Source organism: Calliphora vicina, chromosome 1 (genome assembly GCF_958450345.1).
Source record: "Calliphora vicina chromosome 1, idCalVici1.1, whole genome shotgun sequence".
Classification (NCBI taxonomy): Eukaryota; Metazoa; Arthropoda; class Insecta; order Diptera; family Calliphoridae; genus Calliphora; species Calliphora vicina.
In genome coordinates, this window is record NC_088780.1 from 48,386,922 (window position 1) to 48,408,247 (window position 21,326).

Here is a 21,326-nt window from a genome sequence, read left to right on the forward strand (position 1 = left end):
ATGTATTTACTACTTCTTTTGCATGTTTTTTTTTAGCTGGGAAGTAATATAGTTTTCAATCAAGTTTCCATTGTATTGTTGTTACTCAATATATAAATTCTGCCTTTTCCATACATTTTTGATTCTATTTTCCGCAATACAATTAATTATCATACAAACCTACCACAAAAATGTTTTTTGCATTGTTATAATAAAATAAAACAAATTTGATTCATCTCAATGTAGATTTCCTTTTTTTATTTAAATAATATATTATTAACCTATAGCATTAAACCAGTGAAAAACAAAAGTGTATAGTATAAACAATTTAATATGGATTTGAAAAAATGTTATACAAAATGTAAATTGTACGTATATCATGTATGTATGTGTGAAGAAAAATAAATTTTAAAAAAGATTATTTGCAAAAGTGGCTGCGTACAGAGAGGTTGTTTTGTTTGTCTTTTTAATGAGTTCTTTTTTTTAAATAGGAGACATATTTTACAGCTAAACGTTTTATTTTTTTTATTTTTGTTTTGTTTTAACCATATCAACAAATAAATTTTATTTTAAGTTATGAGCACAAGAGCAAATTAAGTAATTTATTGTGTTAAGAAAGAAAAAATAATATTAAAGGTAAACTACCATTCAGCATCCCCATTAGATTTCTGAAAAACATAATCCTTCCCACCAATATTCATTATACCATCTTTTAAATAAAATTTCCACTTGTTACGTGATCGTGTAATCTGAAAATGTTTTACGACTTTTAGTAAAAACAATGGAAATAAAAATTGGAAAGTATAAACAAACCTTATCGTACTGACACACTATAACATTGTCAGTATCAAATAGATCGGTAGCATCTTCATCGGTTACATCATCTTCACTATTTAGCGGTTCTTCTTCAGCACCACCCTCATTTTCAATATCGGATTCATCATCCTTATCCAAGTCATCATTGTCATCGTCATCCATATTACCATCACTCTCCTCGCTTTCATCCTCGTCGGACGTATCGAGAGCACCATCCATTTGTTTGGATGTGTTGAAGTTTTCTACAAGAGTTGCGTTTTTTAATTGCATCCTTTTTTGAGATTATGGTTAAAATAATAGTAACTTACTTTGCATGTTGGCGTTAACTAGTGCTGCGTTGACGTGTTGTTGTAGCACGGACGATGCCAATGTTGTAGGCAGTGACATTATAGACGATATTAAATGAGCTGTTAAGATCTGTGTCAGCTGGTTTTCTTGCAAGGCAGAGGCAGGCACATGTATGGTCAGTACACGAGATTCAGAATTCATGGTACCAGGTTGAGCAGGCAGTGTTATCTGAAATAAAACAAATTGCCATTATTTAATGGTGGATGTTCAATGTGCGCAAACAGTCAACAGTTTGACAAAACCACACCACTCGTCAGATGTAGTGTTATTTGCATCGTAATGTTGCTAATCCCAGTACATAATAAAAAGTATTGAAAAATATGTTATTAAATCATAAGTGTTTCAAATTCCGGTGAAAAAGCTATGAATTTAACATTAGCCTGTCTCATTGGAAGGATGTTCATTGTTTACAAATTTGTACTTCATATAATTCATGTTTCTGTTACTGTATAATATCGATATTTAGATGTTATTTTTAAGTAGAAAAAGTATTCAGGATATGCGGCCAAGGAAAGAAGAAGTTATTAGATGTAAAAAATATGCAAATGATTCTATGTATGATTTCTTTAATAACATTTTTATTTTTTTATTAATAAATTAATATTTTTTCTTATTTTGAACGCTAAAATACTGAAAAATTTAATCAGATCAGTTATTTAAATCTTTTCAACAAAAGCTGCTTTGGATGTAATTAAGACGTCGTTTGAAAAGATTTTAGATACAGAATGTTGCCGTGAGATATCTCAATAGGTAATTAAATCTAGATCCAGATAACTAACAAATGTTAGCTAGTATGTAGTTGCCCCGGAATCTGTTTCTCTTGACAGTTAGGGCCGGGCGATCGCAGAGAAGGTGGAAGACCGTTTGTTTAATCTTTTTCCCTGTCACAGCAACTCCAACCAATATTTTTATTAAAATTTTTAAATAAATTTGAAAAACTCGTTGCAACATTTTTTAAATTTAATTATAAACTTAGAACTTATTGGTTAAAAAAATAAATATTTTCAACCATTGCACGTTTATATTAAGGTGCACGTTTATATTATTCATTTCAAAAAAATGGAAAATTACACTCTGATTTTTTTTACATAACAAAAACTTGAACAAAATTCCACAAACAAACTTTTTTTGGATTTTTTTCTTGTTTTTGTTTTTTAAAAGTGTAAAAAAATCAGAGTGTAATTTTCCATTTTTTTGAAATGAATAACCTCATTAATTTAAAAATTATTATTGGTAATTTGTGTATCAACAACTTACATATACACATCTGCTCAAAATAATAGATACACCAAAATTTATTTTTTAAAAACGAAAAAAAAATAATGGTATATTGTAAAATTATAAAAAAAATTCAGTCGATTTTTATTTATAGTTAAAAGGAGAGTAAAAAACAAAAACAAAATATTTCATAATTAATAATAAATATTATAAAGTAAATTAAATTTCTTAAATTTCGAAAAATTTGGTGCTCATAATAATAGATACATTTTTAAAAATTCTTATTAAACAAAAGCTAATAAATTTTATCTTAAAAAAATTAGTTTATTATTAAAGTAAAGCTAGTATCCAGTATATCCACCTTTGTTTTGTAAAACTTTCTCCACTCTTCTGGGCATACTGGATATCAAGTTCTGACACTTCTCCAATGGAATCTCGTACCATATTTTTGGCGTTTTCTCCCATAAATCGTCTTTATTTTTGAAAACTTCCTTCGAAAGCCTTATCTTTAATTCACTCCACAAGTTTTCTATTGGGTTTAAATCAGGGGATTGGCTGGGCCAGCTTAAAACAGGTACGTTATTCTCCAAGAACCAGTTTTTAACTAATCTTGAACTATGTTTTGGGTCGTTGTCCTGCTGGAATGTCCATATTAATGGCATATTTTCCGATGCATATGGAAGCATTAAGTTTTCCAATATGTCTCTATACCCACTAGCATTCATGGTATCTTCTATTCGGAATATCGGACCAATACCATTCCATGAAAAGCAACCCCAAACCATTGTTTCCCCCGCCATGTTTTACCGTCTTTTTTGTAAATTTAACGTGGAATTCTTTTCCTTTTGGTCGGCGTACATTTCTTTGGCAGTCGTTTCCAAACAAATTTATTTTTGTTTCGTCGCTCCATAAAATATTTCTCCATTTTTTTTCGCCTTCACACCCGGACCATTGTAAGTGCTCTTTAGCAAATTCTAATCTTGTCTTGATATTTTTTTGGCGCATTAGTGGCACTTTTCTGGCAATTCTTCCCGGCAATTTAGCTTGTAAAAGACGACGACGAACTGTTTGTGGACTGATTTCGTTACATAGCTCCGCAGAAATAGCTTTCGATGATATGAAAGGGTCTTTTTTAACCATAAGGACGATCCGCCTATCTGTTTCTGGACTGGTTTTCTTTGGTCTACCGCGAGTTTCTCTTTTTTGTTATTTAGATAAAGCATTTTGGACAAAATGTAAAGATCTTCCTATGCTCTTTGCTATTTCCCGTAATGATTTTCCTTGATTTCTCATCGTTTGAACAATTTTTTTCTCATCTTCGGTACAATGATGATTTCGTCCCATTTTCTTCAAAAGAGTCCTATTTTTTATAAAATTGTTGCTAAAATTTAAATTATACTGTTTCACGTAAATAGGAACAAAAAATTGCACAAAAAAAAAATTGTATATAAACAAATTACAAATTACTGATGTGTATCTATTTTTATGAGCAAATAATTTTTTGTAATTCAAATAAATTCGTTTTTAAAAATCAACATGAAAGCAAATAGTTGCCAGATTTTTGACTGACATGACATTGCCAGATAGAAATTTTAATAATATGATGTATTCTTAACGCTTGCGAGGAAATTTTCAATGTTACCGCCATTTAAATTTTTTCCAATTAGGTGTATCTATTATTTTGAGCAGATGTGTATATTACAATTTTTTTTTAAAAAATCTTTGAGCAAAACTTAAAAAAATTAAGCTAAATTTTTCATACGCATTCAAAGTTTTGAATTTGATTATGTTTCACGACTAGACGGAAAATGTTTTAACGTATTAGTTTGGAGTTTATTAGAATATAAAAATAAATTTTGGACAACTATAATGAAAGAGATTTGTGAAAACATATGCTAGGAAATTATAGTTGGAGTAGTGAAAATATTTACAAAAACAAAAATAACACTTTTCTTAATAAATATTTCAAAAGTTTGACGTCCTGAATTTTTTTTTAATATTTTTCCCAATTTTGTGTAATTTTTATTGTTTCTTACATATTTTTTGTAACTTTACATATTGGTATTAAATTTATTAGAAACCAAAGGTACAAGTTTTAAAAAAAAGTATTGGTATACATTAGGGTGGTCTTAATAAACGAAAGTTGGATTTTAGCCATTCTCACACCCCAGTTTGGTGAACATTAGTAAAAAAAATCATCCTGAAAAAATTTTAGGTAAATCGGTTGGGGAATTTGTTTAAAATTCATAACAGTAAGGAAATAGAGCTCATTCGCCAAATAATTGTTTTTTCTCGAAAATTTCAAAATTAAAATCACAGGTACGGAAAAACTATCAGAGATATTTTCATAATTTTTTCACATTTTTATTCCTTATTATATTCTTAATAAATCCCAATGAGATGATCAAAAAATTCTGAAATTTGTTTAACAAAATTTTTAAAAATTTGAAAATGGAGTTTTGAAACTGCCGTTAAAAAAATTTTATTTTTTTGTTCATACTTAAGAATAGGTTAACGGTATCCTAAGAAGACAAAAACTCATATACAAGTAAATATGGACATATTTGAAGTAAAAATGAGCTTTTATTTTAATATTTATCAAAATATGTTAATTTTGTTCCTACCTTTCTTGTTCTAGTTGCCTGAGACACGTTAATGGCCTGGCGAATTTTTAATAACTTTAACATTTTTTGACCAATTTCTGTTTTTTATGTCTCATTAGAACGACAGTTTTCTTTTTTAATGGCAAAATTTTTACAAAAACTGAAAAAAATGCATTTTTTCCCCTTGTAAATGCATCTCAAAACTTCAGAGGGCTTGCGGCACGGCACGTCTTAACCCCAACCGATTTACCTAAAATTTTTTCAGGATGATTTTTTTACTAATGTTCACCAAACTGGGGGTGAGAATGGCTAAAATCCAACTATCGGCCACCCTAGTATACATATATAGAAGATTTGTCACATTTTCTACTTAAAATCTTTTTCATTATCAATTCGCCCAATGTCTACTTAAGCTACTTACTCTTCCATATGACCACAGATATGTTTCACATCATGAACAAAAACATTGTAAACCAGTGTAATTAGTATGTTTAATTAAATAGTGTGAATAATGCCTCTTCAATTTCTATTGCCACTCATAACAGTTAATTTTATAATTTTTGAGAACTCCATTTTCAAGGATAAACAATAATGTGGATTTTGCGCGATTATTACAAACACCAAGTTAATTCTTAATGGTATGTATAAAATATTACTCATCGTTTGACTTACATTGACGGGCATAATACGATTTGGATCTAAAGCGGCAACAATGGGTATGGTAGAAGATTGTTGCTGATTGTTGCTGCTGCCAGCTGTAGGTTGCTGTTGATTCGTCCCACCAACTTGTTGCTGCTGCTGCTGTTGTTGTTGTTGCTTTTGTTGTTGTAATATCATAGCCGAACTAGATGAGGTAGGATGTAATGGTGGTGGTTGACTTTGAGTCGTTTGAATTTGTTGCTGCTGTTGTGAGGGTTCTTGCTTGATGTTACCATTCATTATTGTGTTTGTAACATTAGATGAAGTGCCAGCTGTTGTTGTTGGGCCATTGGTTGCTTGTTGTAAATTTGCTATATTTGGTTTAACATCAGCTGTTGTGGATGATGAGGAATTTGCACCAACGCCAGTTGTTGACGAATTTTGAGCTGCACCATTGTTATTGCTTTGTTGCTGCTGCTGTTGTTGCTGCTGTGAAGCTGCAGCAGCAGCTGCCGCTGCCTTTTTTGCCTTAGCTGCTTGGGCCTTTTAAAGTAGAGGAATTAACAAGAAGAATAAAGAGTAAATTAATATTATAAATTAAGTTGTAATTAAATAAATTACCTTGGTAGGCTATATTTGTAGTTTTAAATTTGTTGTGGTTGCAAAATATATGTATGTATACAGAAAATAGTTTTTAAAAATAAAAATTGCATTATTTTACAATGAATCATTCGTTCATCGTCATCATTGTGCGCGTATGTTGTTGATGTTTTGTTGATATGTTGGTTTGTTAATAGAATAAAAAGCAGCAGGCAGCACATAATGAATGCGGCAAAAAAATGAATATGAGAAAGACGAAACACAATTGTTTATTTAGTCAATTTGTTTATATTACTCTAATAGATTTATGTTTTCTTTTTTTATTATTATTATTTTCTACATTATTGGTACTAACTTTAATTACCTTAGGATTGTTGGACACAATTAGTGGTGGTTGTGTTTCTGGTGGATCTGGATTTATTTCTACAGCTTTGCTGGCCATTAATTTTGACCGCCATATCTGTTTCATTTCCTGTAGAACTTGCTCGTCAACACCCTCATCAAGGAAGGCATCACGAACATTCGCTATCACATCCTCAATTACAGCATGATAAACTTTTAGCTAAACAAAAATATCAAAAAAACACACAAACGATAATGAGAATTTTAAATATTTTAAATTCCATTATTTACAATATGTTCTAAGTGGAATTTTATACTATACAGTTATTTAAATATATTGTATATTTATCCATATCTTTTAAGTTAAGAAATTTGATTGAACAATTTATTTTAGAAAGATCCATCCAAATTAGTATTATGTAATGTAAATTTAATGAACTTTAATAAAACTTATAAAGTCATTTTGCATTAGCCATTCCGTTTGTAATTTCTACATATGTAGTATATCGTTTGCGACCTCATAATGTATATATATTCTGGATCTTTATATATCGTCCCCTTAATAAAACAATAGTGTATAATTTTTTTGCAATTTCGAAATAATTGAGTTTAAAATTTTTGTGTTAGTAGACATCTGGAACAAAAGTAATATTTCAATTGATCTTTTGACCCACTTTGTGGAAGTAGAATTTCACCAAATTTTGACCACATATAGAATCAGTTATGTAGATTCGTATTATACAATATATGCTTATACACTATTGTTTTATTGAGGAGGATATAGCGTAGTCGGTATAAATATATCTTTCTATATGCTAAAATCAACATTCCGAATCCCCCAAATAAATCATTTACATGATTGATATATGTATGCATGAATATATACGCTATAGTCTTGGTTCGGCCCACAAGTGGCAGAGATATAAGCAAAAAACCACGACTACCTCCATTTTTTACACATTTTTGATCTACATACATATATCTAAGTTATTAACATAGACAATATGGATATTTAATGATAGATATTTCAAAGACCTTTCCATCGACGTGTCGTATATAATGCCACTGAAATTATGATCGGGAAAAAATCGGGAAAAATATTTTTAAATTTGGTTAAGGGTATATAAGATTAAATTCATTTAGAGACGACCCGTTTAAGTATATCATTTATTAAATGTTAAAGATTACATTATTTTATTTTGCTGTAAATATTAACAAAATATAGTAGGCATTTGTTTACAACTTAATGAAGCCACTTATAATATTATTAATACATACTTTACTTTTTAAAATTGTATAGATTTTACTAGCTGAACCCGGTCCGCGTTGCTGGCCCTTACAATAATTCTGTTTTATATTGCATCTCGATTTGAATATACAGTGTCGGACAAAAAAAGCACGGACTCCCCCGAACTGACATCGCACCCGAAACACTGAGGTGGTCATTTGACAAAGTTGTAGCATGATATGCCCTTAAAAAAAAGAAACGGATGTATTTAAGGCAAATGGGATATTATATTTTTGAATTCGTCTTAAGGACAGGGGATATACGTTTCTTTTTTTTCTATTTACTCGGGAGCAAACCACATACAAAACATGAATTTTCCAAATGTAAGCCAGCAATAGTCAACGATTGGCCTTATGCTTTGTCGTTGGAAATCTTTGGTATGCGTAAAATCATTACGTCTTCGCATTTCAATCTGCCACCGATGATTGTTGCCTCAATTAAATTTGGTGAACATTTTTTGATGGTCAATCGTGTTCCGTTGCATAATTTTGGCGCGTTTATGTTACGGAGAAACATTATCTGTGACCAACCTTCAATGTTTCAGTAGCATAATTGAGGCTTGTTCTTCGTTCATTACTGTGTCAATTGATTTGTATTTCATTGTTTCGCCAGTCAGTTTCAATTAATTCGCTCATTGAGCTTGTTGACATCATACTTTTTTGGTACCAAAATTGCACGTTCCCACAGCCAATCCGGCAGAAGTTCGGCGGGAACGAAATCTGATTTGTCGACGTTGTTTATTTGTTTATCATCGGTTGATAATATAAAATCACTTTTATAGTACAATGTTAACAGCGGCCTACTTGTTTTATCGAACGATATTAAAATTTGGTATGTATGTACTGGACATGTTATACCAAATCATTCGCTTCAGAGTACACCACTGTGAATTAAAATTTTTAGAATGATGTTAAGCAACGAAATTAAAATTAGCATTGTTTGATCGTTGGGAATGAAAAAAGCATTTATTTCTCGAATGAAAAAATAAAAATAATTTTAAACTTTTTTTTTATTTGCAAAAGTTTTTCCACAATTACTGACCTTGAAATCATTAGCGGTATAGTGTAAAAATTTGATTTTACCACGCCCCCCGCCCACAGACCGAAAATCAAAAATCTGAAGATTCATTGAAAATTTGATAAAAATCGGTCCAGCCATCTCCGGAACCACTATGCCGATTTCATGCAAACTTCACATAAACCATCTACAGACCAATCGGTCGACCCGTTTTCGCAGTTAGTGGTGACATCAAAATATACACTTTTTATATATAAGATTATAGTTACCCAGCAAGACAAAGTGGAAGTAATTCAAAGTGAATGACAACACATCCTACCAAGTATTTAAAAATAACAAGCAATAATGTTTTTAACTGTGTATATATAAATATATCGAATAACTTTGACATCCGTCGAAGTCCTGTTTGTCAGTTTTTATTTTTTGTTCTTTTGTTTGATGTCTGAATAAACACGTGAGTGAACGAAAGGGCTAACAACATTTTGTGTATTTAATTTAAAATGTTACATATGTATTAGAGTGACAATCAGTTGTATGGAAAAAAATTTTTGTTAAAATTTTGAAGAGTGCCGGGTGGAATATTGTGACACTAGGCCTAAATGTTAAGTGCTGAAAATTTGAGCCAAATCGGGCAACGATTTCTGGACGCGCATCGAGGTCAAAGTTCAGATATATGCAAAATTTTACTGTTAATATGGAATAAATAGGTGAAACTCGTTAACTTTCTGCATTGTTTTCTAGAAATATGTAGATTTATTTATATTAATGAATATTACATTAAAAAAAAGTTTTGGAAATTAACCCTGTATCTCCTTTGGTTCAAAATGACCCAAAAACTGTATTATCGCCAAAATTAGAGAAAAATGCAAATTTTTCCGTTTTTGAAAAAAATTTGCTACTAAATAAATACTTTTGCAATTGAATGCAAAAGAATCGAAATATGAACGTAATTATCGTTGTAATGAGATATAAATGACAAAATTTGATTAAAAAATGTTAAAGTTATTACAAATTCGCCAGACCATTACCTTGTTTCAGACCACTTGAACAAAAAATTTAGAAAAAAAATTTAGATATTTCGAGAAAAATTAAAAGTTTCATGAAAATCGGCCCAAAAATATGTAACATTTCGCTATCTTTTCATTAGAAATTCCAAATATTGAAAAATTTGACCTTTGACCTTCACGATTCAAAGGTTATCGTTTTCCGATTTTAGTAAAACTTTCAGAACATATTTAAAATTACAAGGACTATAATATTGTGAATAGGTTTTACTTAAAATTTATAACAGTAAGGAAATTGGACTCATTCGCCTAAATATGGACAAAAAATTAGTTTTTCTTGAAAAACGCAAAATTTAAATCGCAGGTACGGAAAAACTGTAAAAGGTATTGACATAATTTTTTCATATTTTTATTCCCTATTTTGATGTCAATAAACCCCAATGTGATGATCGAAAAAATCTGAAATTTGTTTAACAAAATTTTTAAAAAATTGAAAATAGAGTTTTGAAACAGCCGTTAAAAAATTATTTTTTTTGGCCATACCTGCGAATAGGTTAACGGTATCCTACGAAGACAAAAACTCATATACAAGTAAATATGGACATATTTTAAGTAAAAATGAGCTTTTATTTTAATTTTTCTCGAAATATCTAAATTTTTTTTCAAAATTTTTTGTTCAAGTGGTCTGAAAAACGGTAATGGTCTGGCGAATTTGTAATAACTTTAACATTTTTTAATCAAATTTTGTCATTTATATCTCATTACAACGATAATTACGTACATATTTCGATTCTTCAATTGCAAAAGTATTTATTTAGTAGCACATTTTTTTCAAAAACGGAAAAATTTGCATTTTTCTCTGATTTTGGCGATAATACAGTTTTTGGGTCATTTTGAACCAAAGGAGATACAAGGTTAATTTCCAAAACTTTTTTTTTAATGTAATATTCATTAATATAAATAAAAATTACCCAACGAAATCTTTTTATTAGCTTTTATTTTTAGTTTTACTTTTTTGTTCTACAGTCGTATATTCGTGATATAAACTAAAAATTAAATTTAATAGTCTTCATCACCATTTATAGTTACATAAAATTTTTAATTTCTACGATATTTAGAAATTAAAAATTTTTATTTATTTAATTAATATCAGTAAAAAGAAAGCCTTCTTGGCCAATAAAATATGTATTGTTCAATTAATAACTACATATGTGTATATCATATTTTTAGGATGGTACACAACATTCATTTCGAAGCAGAAAATTGGCTCCCCAGCCATAACAATATTAACAAAAAATAGTCGAACTAGTAATAATAATTTAATAATAATCCTATAACCAAAGGTTGATACAAAATTAAAATCTTAGATACAATATTTAAAAGTATTAACATATAAACATTCGTTATGAACATATAAATATCCGGGATCCTTAAACAAAGATAGGGATGTTAATTTAATAAAGCACCACTTTCAAAATATTTATTCATTTGAAAAAATATTTATTTAAATAAATAACTGTCAGTTTAGAAAATATGACAATTCATCGTAAATTGTTTCACATATAAAATTAGTAGATGCCGTGTAATCATTTGCTTGTGTCTTTTAACATATGCCTAATTTCTAGCACTACTTTTTTTTATTTTACACAAAGTAAGAAATGGTTTCAACTTGACTATTGGGTCTGTTCAGTAACATACAAAATTATTACGAATTCTCACAAATTGTTTAAACTTTTTCAAGTTTTTCAATACAAATTTAAAATGTTTCTATGAAATTTTTTAATAATTCATTATAGTATTTTGTTACTGAACAATAACAGTAGCGGTTGGATTTTGTATAAATATTCCAGGAAATTAATTCTTCTTTGTTCAGCACTGTAAACATTTTTAAACACACAAAACGTAGTTTTCATGGTGAATATTTTATGAGGGTGTTTAATATATGCCCACAATTAAAGCTACATCAATTTTATAAGGGTTTGGGTTTAAAGTATTTCAACTAATAGAAATTATAGAAAACCTAATGTTCATAAATTGTAAACAGTTTTATATTTACACTCTATTGTACACATATCTCACTGGCTCCCCTAAAGAGAGTCAACTCAAAATTTAAAAATTTAAATTTCATGAAAATTTAGCTTTTAAGACAAAACGTTAAAATTTTTAAATTTAACGTTAAGTAAAAATCGAATGTTTGATAAAAAAATGCTAACACAATTTTGTTGCACGTAAACGTGCTTTTTTGTGCAAAATTATTATCAGAGTCAAATGGAATTATATGACACATATATTCATGATATAAATATGAATAATAATAGTTCTGGGAACTGTTTAGTTAAACATTAAAGACGAAAATTAACCGAAGGTGATTTGATACGAGTAAATTTACCTCATTTAAAAAAAAAATTATTTATTCTATTTTTAATGACTTCAAAATTTTTCGCGTATTTTCAAAATGTAATTAGAATCAAGTTGTTACAAATAAATGAGAAAATATAATGTGTATAATCCAGACTCAATCAGCCCAATTATGAATAAAAACTCCCTTGGAGTTTTTTCCCTTTTCTCATTTTTCCTATTTAAATTCAATGGGAAAAAACTCCCGGGGAATTTTTTATTCATAATTGGGCTGAATATTCATATTAAAATGAATATTGGGCGTAATCCAAAATTAACAGAAATTTTAGAGCAAAAATTATGTGAACATGATAATTTTGTTCAATTCTATAATAATTTTAAATAAAAACAAGTATGAGAGCTATATTCGACTGTGCCGAATCTTATATACCTTTCACCAAATTATACTTCAAAATAAAAATTTTAAATATTTCTAGGTGAACAAAAAATTTTTTTTGCAGTTTTTTTGTAAAAATTTTTTTTTCGAATTGCTATTTTAAATTTAAAATTTTTTTTTTATTCAGGTTAAAAATTTTTCGATTGTGACCCATTGTAGGTCCAATATACTATGGTCTTATATACGTCGTTGCAAAGGTTTTTGAAATATCTATTTTCAGATATCCATATTGTCTGTATTAATGACTTAGTAATCCAGATATAGGTCAAAAATAGGTCAAAAATCCTCATATCTCAGCCATTTGTGGACCGATTTAGCTGATTTTAAATAGCAAACTTCTCGAAAGCATGTCTGAAAGAATTATTGAAGATTTGGATCCCGAAGGTGTCTTCAGAAAATTGATTTCAACAGACAGACGGACATGGCTTAATCGATTCCGCTATCTATAAGGATCCAGAATATATATACTTTATAAGGTCGGAAATGAAAAATGTAGAAATTACAAACGGAATGACAAACTTTTATATACCCTTCTCACGAAGGTGAAGGGTATAATAAATAATAAATAAGTACCTAAATGTAGGTTGAAATTCTCAGATGTTTTAAAATAGGTATTTGTTAAACAACATAAATAAATATTGAATCGCCAGCGAATCATATTGCATACTACAAAATTTAAAATCATATTTCGAAGCAGAAAGATACTAGTAAATGACATTTTAATGATTTTTAATTTACACTACTCACATAATACGAAATTGTTGTTATCACATATTAGTGAAGGATGTGCAAAAAAAAGTTCTTTCAACTTTTGGTTATTTGTGTTTAAACTTTTTTTAGTTTTTGAAAATCACATACGAATATTGTATGTATGTACTTAAAATACCTACTAAATTTAGGCTATAAACAAACATAGGCATATTGTAACATAAAACCTGTCCAAACAGTATGATTACACCATACGAAGAAACATACACATACAGACCGACAAATTGGGACCAATAAAACCATAACAAAAACACAATTTTTGCCAACCTTAAATGTTTCATTTTGTTTTTATTTTGTTTTTGTCAAGATCAAGAAAGTTTGCAATGCAACCAAGTGAAAGTTGTTGTTTTTGTTTTTTCTTTTGTTTTGAGGTTTCCAGAAAATAAAACTTAACAATACATACAGTGTTGATCAAATAATTAGTATAGAACTGCAAAAATGCTGTTGAGTATTATTTTTTACCCTGTCGAACTATAATTGACAGAATACCTTATTTGTTTAAACGTTTTATTCATAACTATTTCAGAATTGTAAATTTTTTGTTTAAATCTTTAAATGAGAAACTTGAAAAGTTAATACTAGGGTATTCAATCGATTAACCGTTAATCGGTTAACCGATTAATTTTTGTCGGTTAACTGTTCGAATAATTTAAAATTGACGATTTTCGAATAACGAATAAACCGATTAATTTGTGTCGATTAACCGATTAACCGAAATGTCTCTTTTTTGCACTTTATACAGAATTATTTTTTTAAAATTTAATTTCTTAACTCGTGAACATTCCCTTCTAGCAATAGTTATTTGAAGTATAGTACGGAAACTGAAACTAAGGAATTTGGAAATGACATTTTTTCTAGAATATTCTATGATGAACTTTGTGATAATGAGTTGAAGGACGACATGGTAATAGACGAAACTAAAGACATTACTGAAACGAGTCTTTAATCAGAACTTAACGATACTAAAAAAATATGCTTAGAAAAAACTAAAAACAGAACTGAGAAATTGGATACTTTTTATCGTGCCTTATTTTCTATTTTTCCAAATCTACAATCAGTGAGGTAGTTTTTACAAGTCAAGTTTAATTAAAACTAAAAAAATCGTTAAAATTTAAGCATTTAAATTACATTCTTGTTTTAAAAGATTATTTCAGAAGATCTCCTTAAAATCTAAAAAAGGAACTCACATGTGTATATTTTTATTTATTGTTTTGTTGAATTATTATGTTTTGTTTGTTTTTTATGTTTTTGTTCTTTTTAGTAAGAAAATGCTTATATAAGTATACAAAATTCGTGTTTTTCTTTTCAATTTAAAATTAAAATAGAAATTATTCGGTTAATCGAATAATTTAATATTAACCGATTAAATCTAAACCCCGATTAATTATTTGCTCGATTAACCGATTAATCCAGAAACCCGATTAATTGAATACCCTAGTTAATACATAATATTACAGCACACATACATACATATGGGCAATTCCATGCACACATATGAGCAATTACAAAATATCAACCACGACTGAAAAAGAACTCTTGAACCATAGAGAAATGCACATAGAGCAGAAAGTAGAAAAAAAAATACGAGTGTTGTTTTTGTTTTCACGTAACTTCTTTTTACTAATATATTCTCATCACTTAGGTTTTTGACAACTGAGATAGGTCTTTGATAGAAGAGTTCCCGATCTATGTGTATTTATCTATGCCTTCAACTTTTTCACCTTGTTTTATGAAATAGACAACATCGCACTGGTTCCTCTAAAGAGCGTCAACTCAAAATTTTTAAATTTTCACTTTTTGCAAGAAATCGATGTACAGTGGTCATATCTACCCATCATTACATCATTTTCTCTGCTCTTTCGCCAAAAAATACATTTGTTTACATCTTCAACTTTCATTGTATGTATTGTATTAAAAAAAACTGTTTTTTGCCTCTACTGAAAATTTTGAAATTTTGAGTTGACTCTCTTTAGAGGAACCAGTGCGATATATTCTTTATTTGTTTTTTTAAATTTCTGTATACATATATAGGTATTTATAGAGTTTATATCACAAATTATACAGGTATGTATCAGCTGGTTTCATTAAAATGGCAATAGAAAACAACTCTTTTCGATTTTAAAAAATTCAAAATTCCGAATATTAGATTTTTTTAATTTTGGAATAACGTCTAGACTTTTCATCATATTTTAATGTAAACAATTTGTGGTTGCTAGATTTATTGAGAAAAAGCATTTTACAAAATGTTTAAACAAAAATTATAAATAATAAAATGTAATTTTCGACTATTTCGGTACAACTTAATCGACATTTTTTTGACCAAAAAGTCGATTTCACCTAGAAATACTTTTCCATAAAAAAAAAATTTTCTATTCAAGTATAAAATGCAAGATGAATGCAAAGGGGATATTTCTGTAAAATTAAGATTTATTTTGGAAATTAATATTGCAATATTATGTACCTATTATGCGGAATAATATTCTTATGGCTGAATATTACCCTAGGTCTCCACGTATTGTCAAATGCAATTGTCAAATTTGATTGTGTCAATGAAATTTGCGAGTGTAGACAGCAAATTGCCATATGTAGCAATCCATTGCGCAATGATTGGTCTACTGATTGCCTGAGCCATAGGGTAACATATAGACGAGACGTCATTGTCAAAAACCTAAGTGTGTTGGCAAAAACCTAACTCTTGCAACAACAAAATACATGCTAGTCAATGTATTTTGTTGTTGTATCAGACATACAGTGGTGGCCACCAATTTAAGACAAATACTTGCATTTTTTTCATCAACTGAATTTTAAGTGCGATAGAGCCAAAATAAAAGGACCTCTAAGGGTGTGAAATTTATTATTAATGTTTCTAGTTTCTAAAAAATGTTTGGAAAACTCGGTAAAACATATATGGACAAAGATATGTGGAAATACGTTGACCCACCTCAGCGAACATCCGCTGTTAATAACATGATATGACCGAAACTAATGGAACTAAAAATACGAAATTTGGTCCGAATATTTTATAATAATAAAATTATAATGATATAAATGTGAGAAAATATCTTTATTTAAAAAAAAAATTTGTTGGTCAAGTTGTAGAAAAATTGTATGTGTTCATGGTGAATATGTATGAATTGACACAGTCGAATAAAACACACTTGTGTGTTAAAACAGTCCTCATGCATACATATTTGTGGAAATATTTGAAAAAATAATTGACAATCACGTGAAATTTAGCAAACAATTTTTGTCTTAAATTCCTGGCCACCACTGTATGATTTTTTGTATTTTTGTTTAACAAATCGGAGTGTCTCGTCTCTATGTATAATTCTCTATGGCCTGAGCAATTATTGCTAAGCAATAAGATGTCAGTTCAGTTGTCATTAATGTAAAATTTCTTCTTTCTATGATTCGGTGCGATTAATTCATACATATTTAATTTATTACCAAAAATAAAAAACAAAGAAATTAGTGAAAAAAATCATTCAATACAAAATATAAGCAATTTTTTCACTTCACTTCACGTTTTGAAAATTTTGTATTTGTGCCGAACGTTTTCTCCACATAAAGCAATCAGCAATCGCTCTGCTGTTGTTCTGCCAACGTTATTGCTTGTGCTTAGCAATAAAAATTGCTACGTTAGGTTCGGTTTTGGTCTGAAAAAACAGGTTTCGTCGCTCTGTAGTGTGCAATAATATTTTTTAATGTAGGCACCTAAGTATATTAGTAGATGTGCTAAATATTTTAGCACTAATGTTAATACACAAAATACTTTAATTGTTTTGCAACAAAAAATCCGAAAATGCATTAATTTACATTTAAAATGTCATTAGAATATGATTAATACAAAAAGGTAATTATATAATTACTTAAAATTCCATTCTGTACCTATAATCAATTGTAATTTGTTACTTAATTATAAGTTCTAGTTATACTGAACATAATTAACATTAATTATGAAGGCTTATGGACATTCAAAATATTGAATTTATTAGTCAATAAAGAATACATACATAAAATAGATGTATGTATTTATGTAAACGTTAACTCTTAAAAAGTCTTTAGATATTTTCATTGAAGAAATATTTTCTTTAATTAATCAATCTTTAATTTAGAAAAGATTGTAGTAATGTTTGACGCTATTTCATCTTATCATCGCTATCTCATAATTTCCGATTTAAACCCTTGTAAATGTGATCTGTGACAAATGTTCAACTATTGTTGACGAATTTTACTTTAAATCTTTATCAGTAGCAGTAAAAACAAAGAGTTTTATAGGTATTTGCCCGTGGGGAAACTTTTATACCCTTCCACTTGAATCAAAAAGTATTTCTTTTGTAAAAAGACGAGTTTTTTTGTAAAAAAAAAAAACATTATGTCTGATAGGCCTGTGCAACATCTAAGTCAGTAGGTTATCTTAATGCTTCTAAATGTAGATTTTAAAAAACTGGTATTAGTGTTTCTGGATCATACCTATCTCAGATCAGTCTTACCCGTAGAATTGTCAATGATGTTCAAACAATCGACTTTATAGAATCCTATTAGGTATATACTAGATGCCACAAACGGGTCCCTATGATGTATGAATCTTTAAAAAACCGGCAGACGGATATCGTTAAATCGACTTTCCTAATAATAAATGTTCACAATATATAAACATCCATAATGTTAAAGAGTATACAAAAATGTTAAACATATTGCAGCCGAAAAAATACTTACCACTGAGGATTGGCATAAAGCCATTTGCATCTTTTTCTCCGCCAGTTTGATGCTGTTGTAATTTTACAAAATATAACCGAACTATTTATTGTTCACAGTTGATGAAATTAATACAAATCTATTCTTCTTTACGTTTAAATTCTATTCTTTAATTTAAATTTAGCGGTGTCTTTCTTGTATCCACTATTGACCGAGATTTAAATATGCAACACGCAGCAAAACATATGGATGAGATTTATTTGAAATATGTAGTATGATAAACACCAACAACAAAACATTACATATAGCGAACAGAACAAAATGATTTGTGGATAAAAGGGGGGATATTTAAACGGCAATGACAATAATAACAAGACAGCAGAGACGTTTAGAAAAAGAGATAAAAGAAATGCGCAGAAAATTAATAAATTTGTTAATTATAATTAACACACACACACAATAGTAGCAATATTCTCCTAAATAAATTACATTCTTCGAATGGTTTTATTCTCACAACTTTCAACACAGTATTGAGGTTATTATTCAAAATTTCAGCACTAAGTTTTCTTAATTGAATGTTTAATTTATTTAATCAAATCAAAGAAAATTTGTTTACACAACGACGTCTACTCGCCTCCAAATTAACTTTTCGAATGAATGCAATTTACTTAGATTTTAGTTGCCACAGCTGTAGAATTTAGTACTTTTCTACTACATTTTTCAATACGTACTATTAAAGAGAAAACAATTCTCTCAAAATGACAAAATAATGAGCATTCTAAGAGAACAATCAAGCGCAGTTTGTCAACTCAAAATATTTTTATTAATTTCTTCTATTAATTTTAAGAAATTCTTATGTTTTTATATAATTTAAAAAATTAATTACTCCTTATTTTTGCACTCATGTAAAAAATTATCAATTTCTATACATCTAGCTGTCTCTTTTACGCTAACCAAACACACCTGCATTTGTTTAATGTAGTAGTAAAATTTCTTTTTTTTAGTCCACAATGACACCACAAAAATTCTTAATTATGTTAATTGTTCCCTTAATTAATGCTACAGAAATAGCGTAATTGAACGAGCACATGTTATTTCCCTTATGGCAAGGAGTAGCACAGATTCCTCGTTCATTTAAAACGCTTTACGAGATCAACGCAAAGCTAATTCTGGTAATGAAATGAGGTGCTTATATACTTGCATAGGGATTTTATTTGACTCGCACAAACACACACACTGACAATTGCGCATAAATTTATGATAGTGTTAATGCGTGTGTGTTCGTATACATGAAATTGTCATGTGGTTGTTTTTGTAACTTTATGTGGGCTATTAGAAAAAGAAAAATTTGTGTTTTTTTTTAAAATATAAAGTAATTAAAGCAACAAAATAGTAAATTGCCTGTAAAAAATAATATCGAAAATGCTTTTTAATACTTAACATTTTTACTAAACTGAAATTAAAATATATTAAAAACAACAATAAACTAATAAGTAAACAATACTGTATTTCTTTCCTTTTCACTTACACAGAATAAGATGTAATATAGACAATATATCGCAGAATTATTTATGTCTTGTTCTTTTGCACCAGGGATGGTATCAATGTCATTGTTTAACAAAATATTCAAAATCGGTTGTTTTTTAAATGGTTACCCATTTAAATTGTTTTAATTTATATTCCTTTATATTTAAAACATTCATCGAAACTAAGCTCTCGCTTAGTTTTTAAGATTTTAAAATCAAAAACCGATTTTTTTAAATAGTTTACGATATAATCATTAACGAAATTAAGTATACATACATATATTCGAGCCTGAATTTCTTTTTTATTGAATTTAAGGTCAAAGTGAAATATACCTACATTAAGCGGAAACTCTCCTGTCAAAGACCTAACTCAGTTGTCAAAAACCTAAGTGGTGAGAAAGTATTAGTAAAAAAAAACTATCTAAAAACAAAAGCCACACTTGTATGTGGCATTATTTTAAGTAATTTTTTAAGTTTTTTATATATCGTCACCTGAAATGCAAAATGACGTAACATCACCATTGCAAAATAAAAAGTATCTCTGATATCCTATTTAATCTTTGAACATAATGAAACACATTTCTAATTAAGATTTGTTTGATTTTTATTTAGTTACAGAATCCAAGCCAATAGGCCATAATCGGTTCCAATTATACTACTCACAATTTAATTATACATACACTGACTCAAACAATTGTCCGTACGCCATACAGCTGAAAATATATTTGATTATAATTCAAAAAATACTTACCCGATTCGAATAAAGTAAATGGTTTTTAAAAGTCCAACAAGTGATTATAAAAATTGCCAATTATAAGTAAAATAAAAAAGGTTCACATTTATTTTTAACAAAAAATTAAAAATAGTTCAAAATATTAACTCAAAAAATTGTCCGTACCCTATAAATAAATTTACATACATATCTATTTATGAAATGCATATTATGATGATGTATGATGTCCTTAATATTGAATATGGTGTCGTTTAGTAGCAGTTACGTGTCTTAAGTAGTTTTTCATCGATAAAGCCAGTTTTTCTGTAGTTTTTGAACCAATATTCCACCATTCTTGAACGATGACATCTTTCAGCATTTGCTTATTAATTGTTTTATGCTTGCGAATTTTTTTCTCCAAAATAACTCATAGATTTCCACATTTTTCATTTGCGCCCCAAAATATGTCACGTATAGTCCTGGTTCGGTTGCTATATAAATTGGCTCACAAATGGCTGAGATATAAGCACAACGACTACCTCGATTTTTCACCAAGTTTTTTTTATATTGAAAACTAGTTGACCGCCCCCGGCTTCGCCCGGTAGCATTTACTTATGTTAGTTCGTCAAGTTTCTCCAACCCTGCCTGTTCTTATTTATTTGCAAATAAAATATCTAAATGTGTACTGCATACTTTAGAGGCTTTTTTATTAGAGTTGACTGGACTCCAAAAAGCCGGTTTTAGCCGTAATTTTTTTTCTTTACAAACCATCTCCTGAAAATTTCGAATCTAATATATATAGATGTTTCACCAAAAAATTGTTTTCAATATTTATCTTAAAGTATGTCTTGGTGAAGGGTACTTAAGATTCAACACAGCCGAATATAGCACTCTTAGGGCCATTATTACAACTTGTCTTTATGTTCGTAACAGTTAAAGGTAACTCTAAGCAATAGAAAAAGGTACCCTTAAAG

At 28.8% G+C, this 21,326-nt stretch overlaps 1 protein-coding gene across 3 annotated transcripts; it reads right to left on the reverse strand.

Moving 5' to 3' along the window:
* Nucleotides 1–205: 205 nt before the first annotated feature.
* On the reverse strand, nucleotides 206–18,745 carry TfIIA-L (transcription factor IIA L). 3 transcript variants are annotated; one of them, XM_065511159.1, is made up of 7 exons: nucleotides 18,573–18,745; nucleotides 18,136–18,318; nucleotides 6,568–6,765; nucleotides 5,637–6,146; nucleotides 1,104–1,311; nucleotides 793–1,037; nucleotides 206–728 (listed from the first exon to the last, which is right to left on the reverse strand). In XM_065511159.1, exons 2-7 carry the CDS (start codon nucleotides 18,163–18,165, stop codon nucleotides 621–623), a joined length of 1,299 nt encoding a protein of 432 aa, XP_065367231.1. In that variant the 5' UTR covers nucleotides 18,166–18,318; nucleotides 18,573–18,745; the 3' UTR covers nucleotides 206–620. The 3 variants fall into 3 exon arrangements, with proteins under 3 accessions (XP_065367231.1, XP_065367217.1, XP_065367223.1); XM_065511145.1 differs by having other exon boundaries at nucleotides 6,559–6,765; nucleotides 18,573–18,743; XM_065511151.1 differs by having other exon boundaries at nucleotides 6,559–6,765; nucleotides 18,136–18,744.
* Between the last annotated feature and the right edge of the window lie 2,581 nt (nucleotides 18,746–21,326).

Coding starts and splice junctions, on each gene's coding strand:
- TfIIA-L (XM_065511151.1), bottom strand. CDS start 18,165: ATGCAAATGGCTTTATGCCAATCCTCAGTG. Junction 6,147..6,558: donor ACAATCCTAAGGTAATTAAA/GTTAGTACCAAT, acceptor CTACTTTAAAAG/GCCCAAGCAGCTAAGGCAAA. Junction 1,038..1,103: donor AGTTAACGCCAACATGCAAA/GTAAGTTACTAT, acceptor CAACTCTTGTAG/AAAACTTCAACACATCCAAA.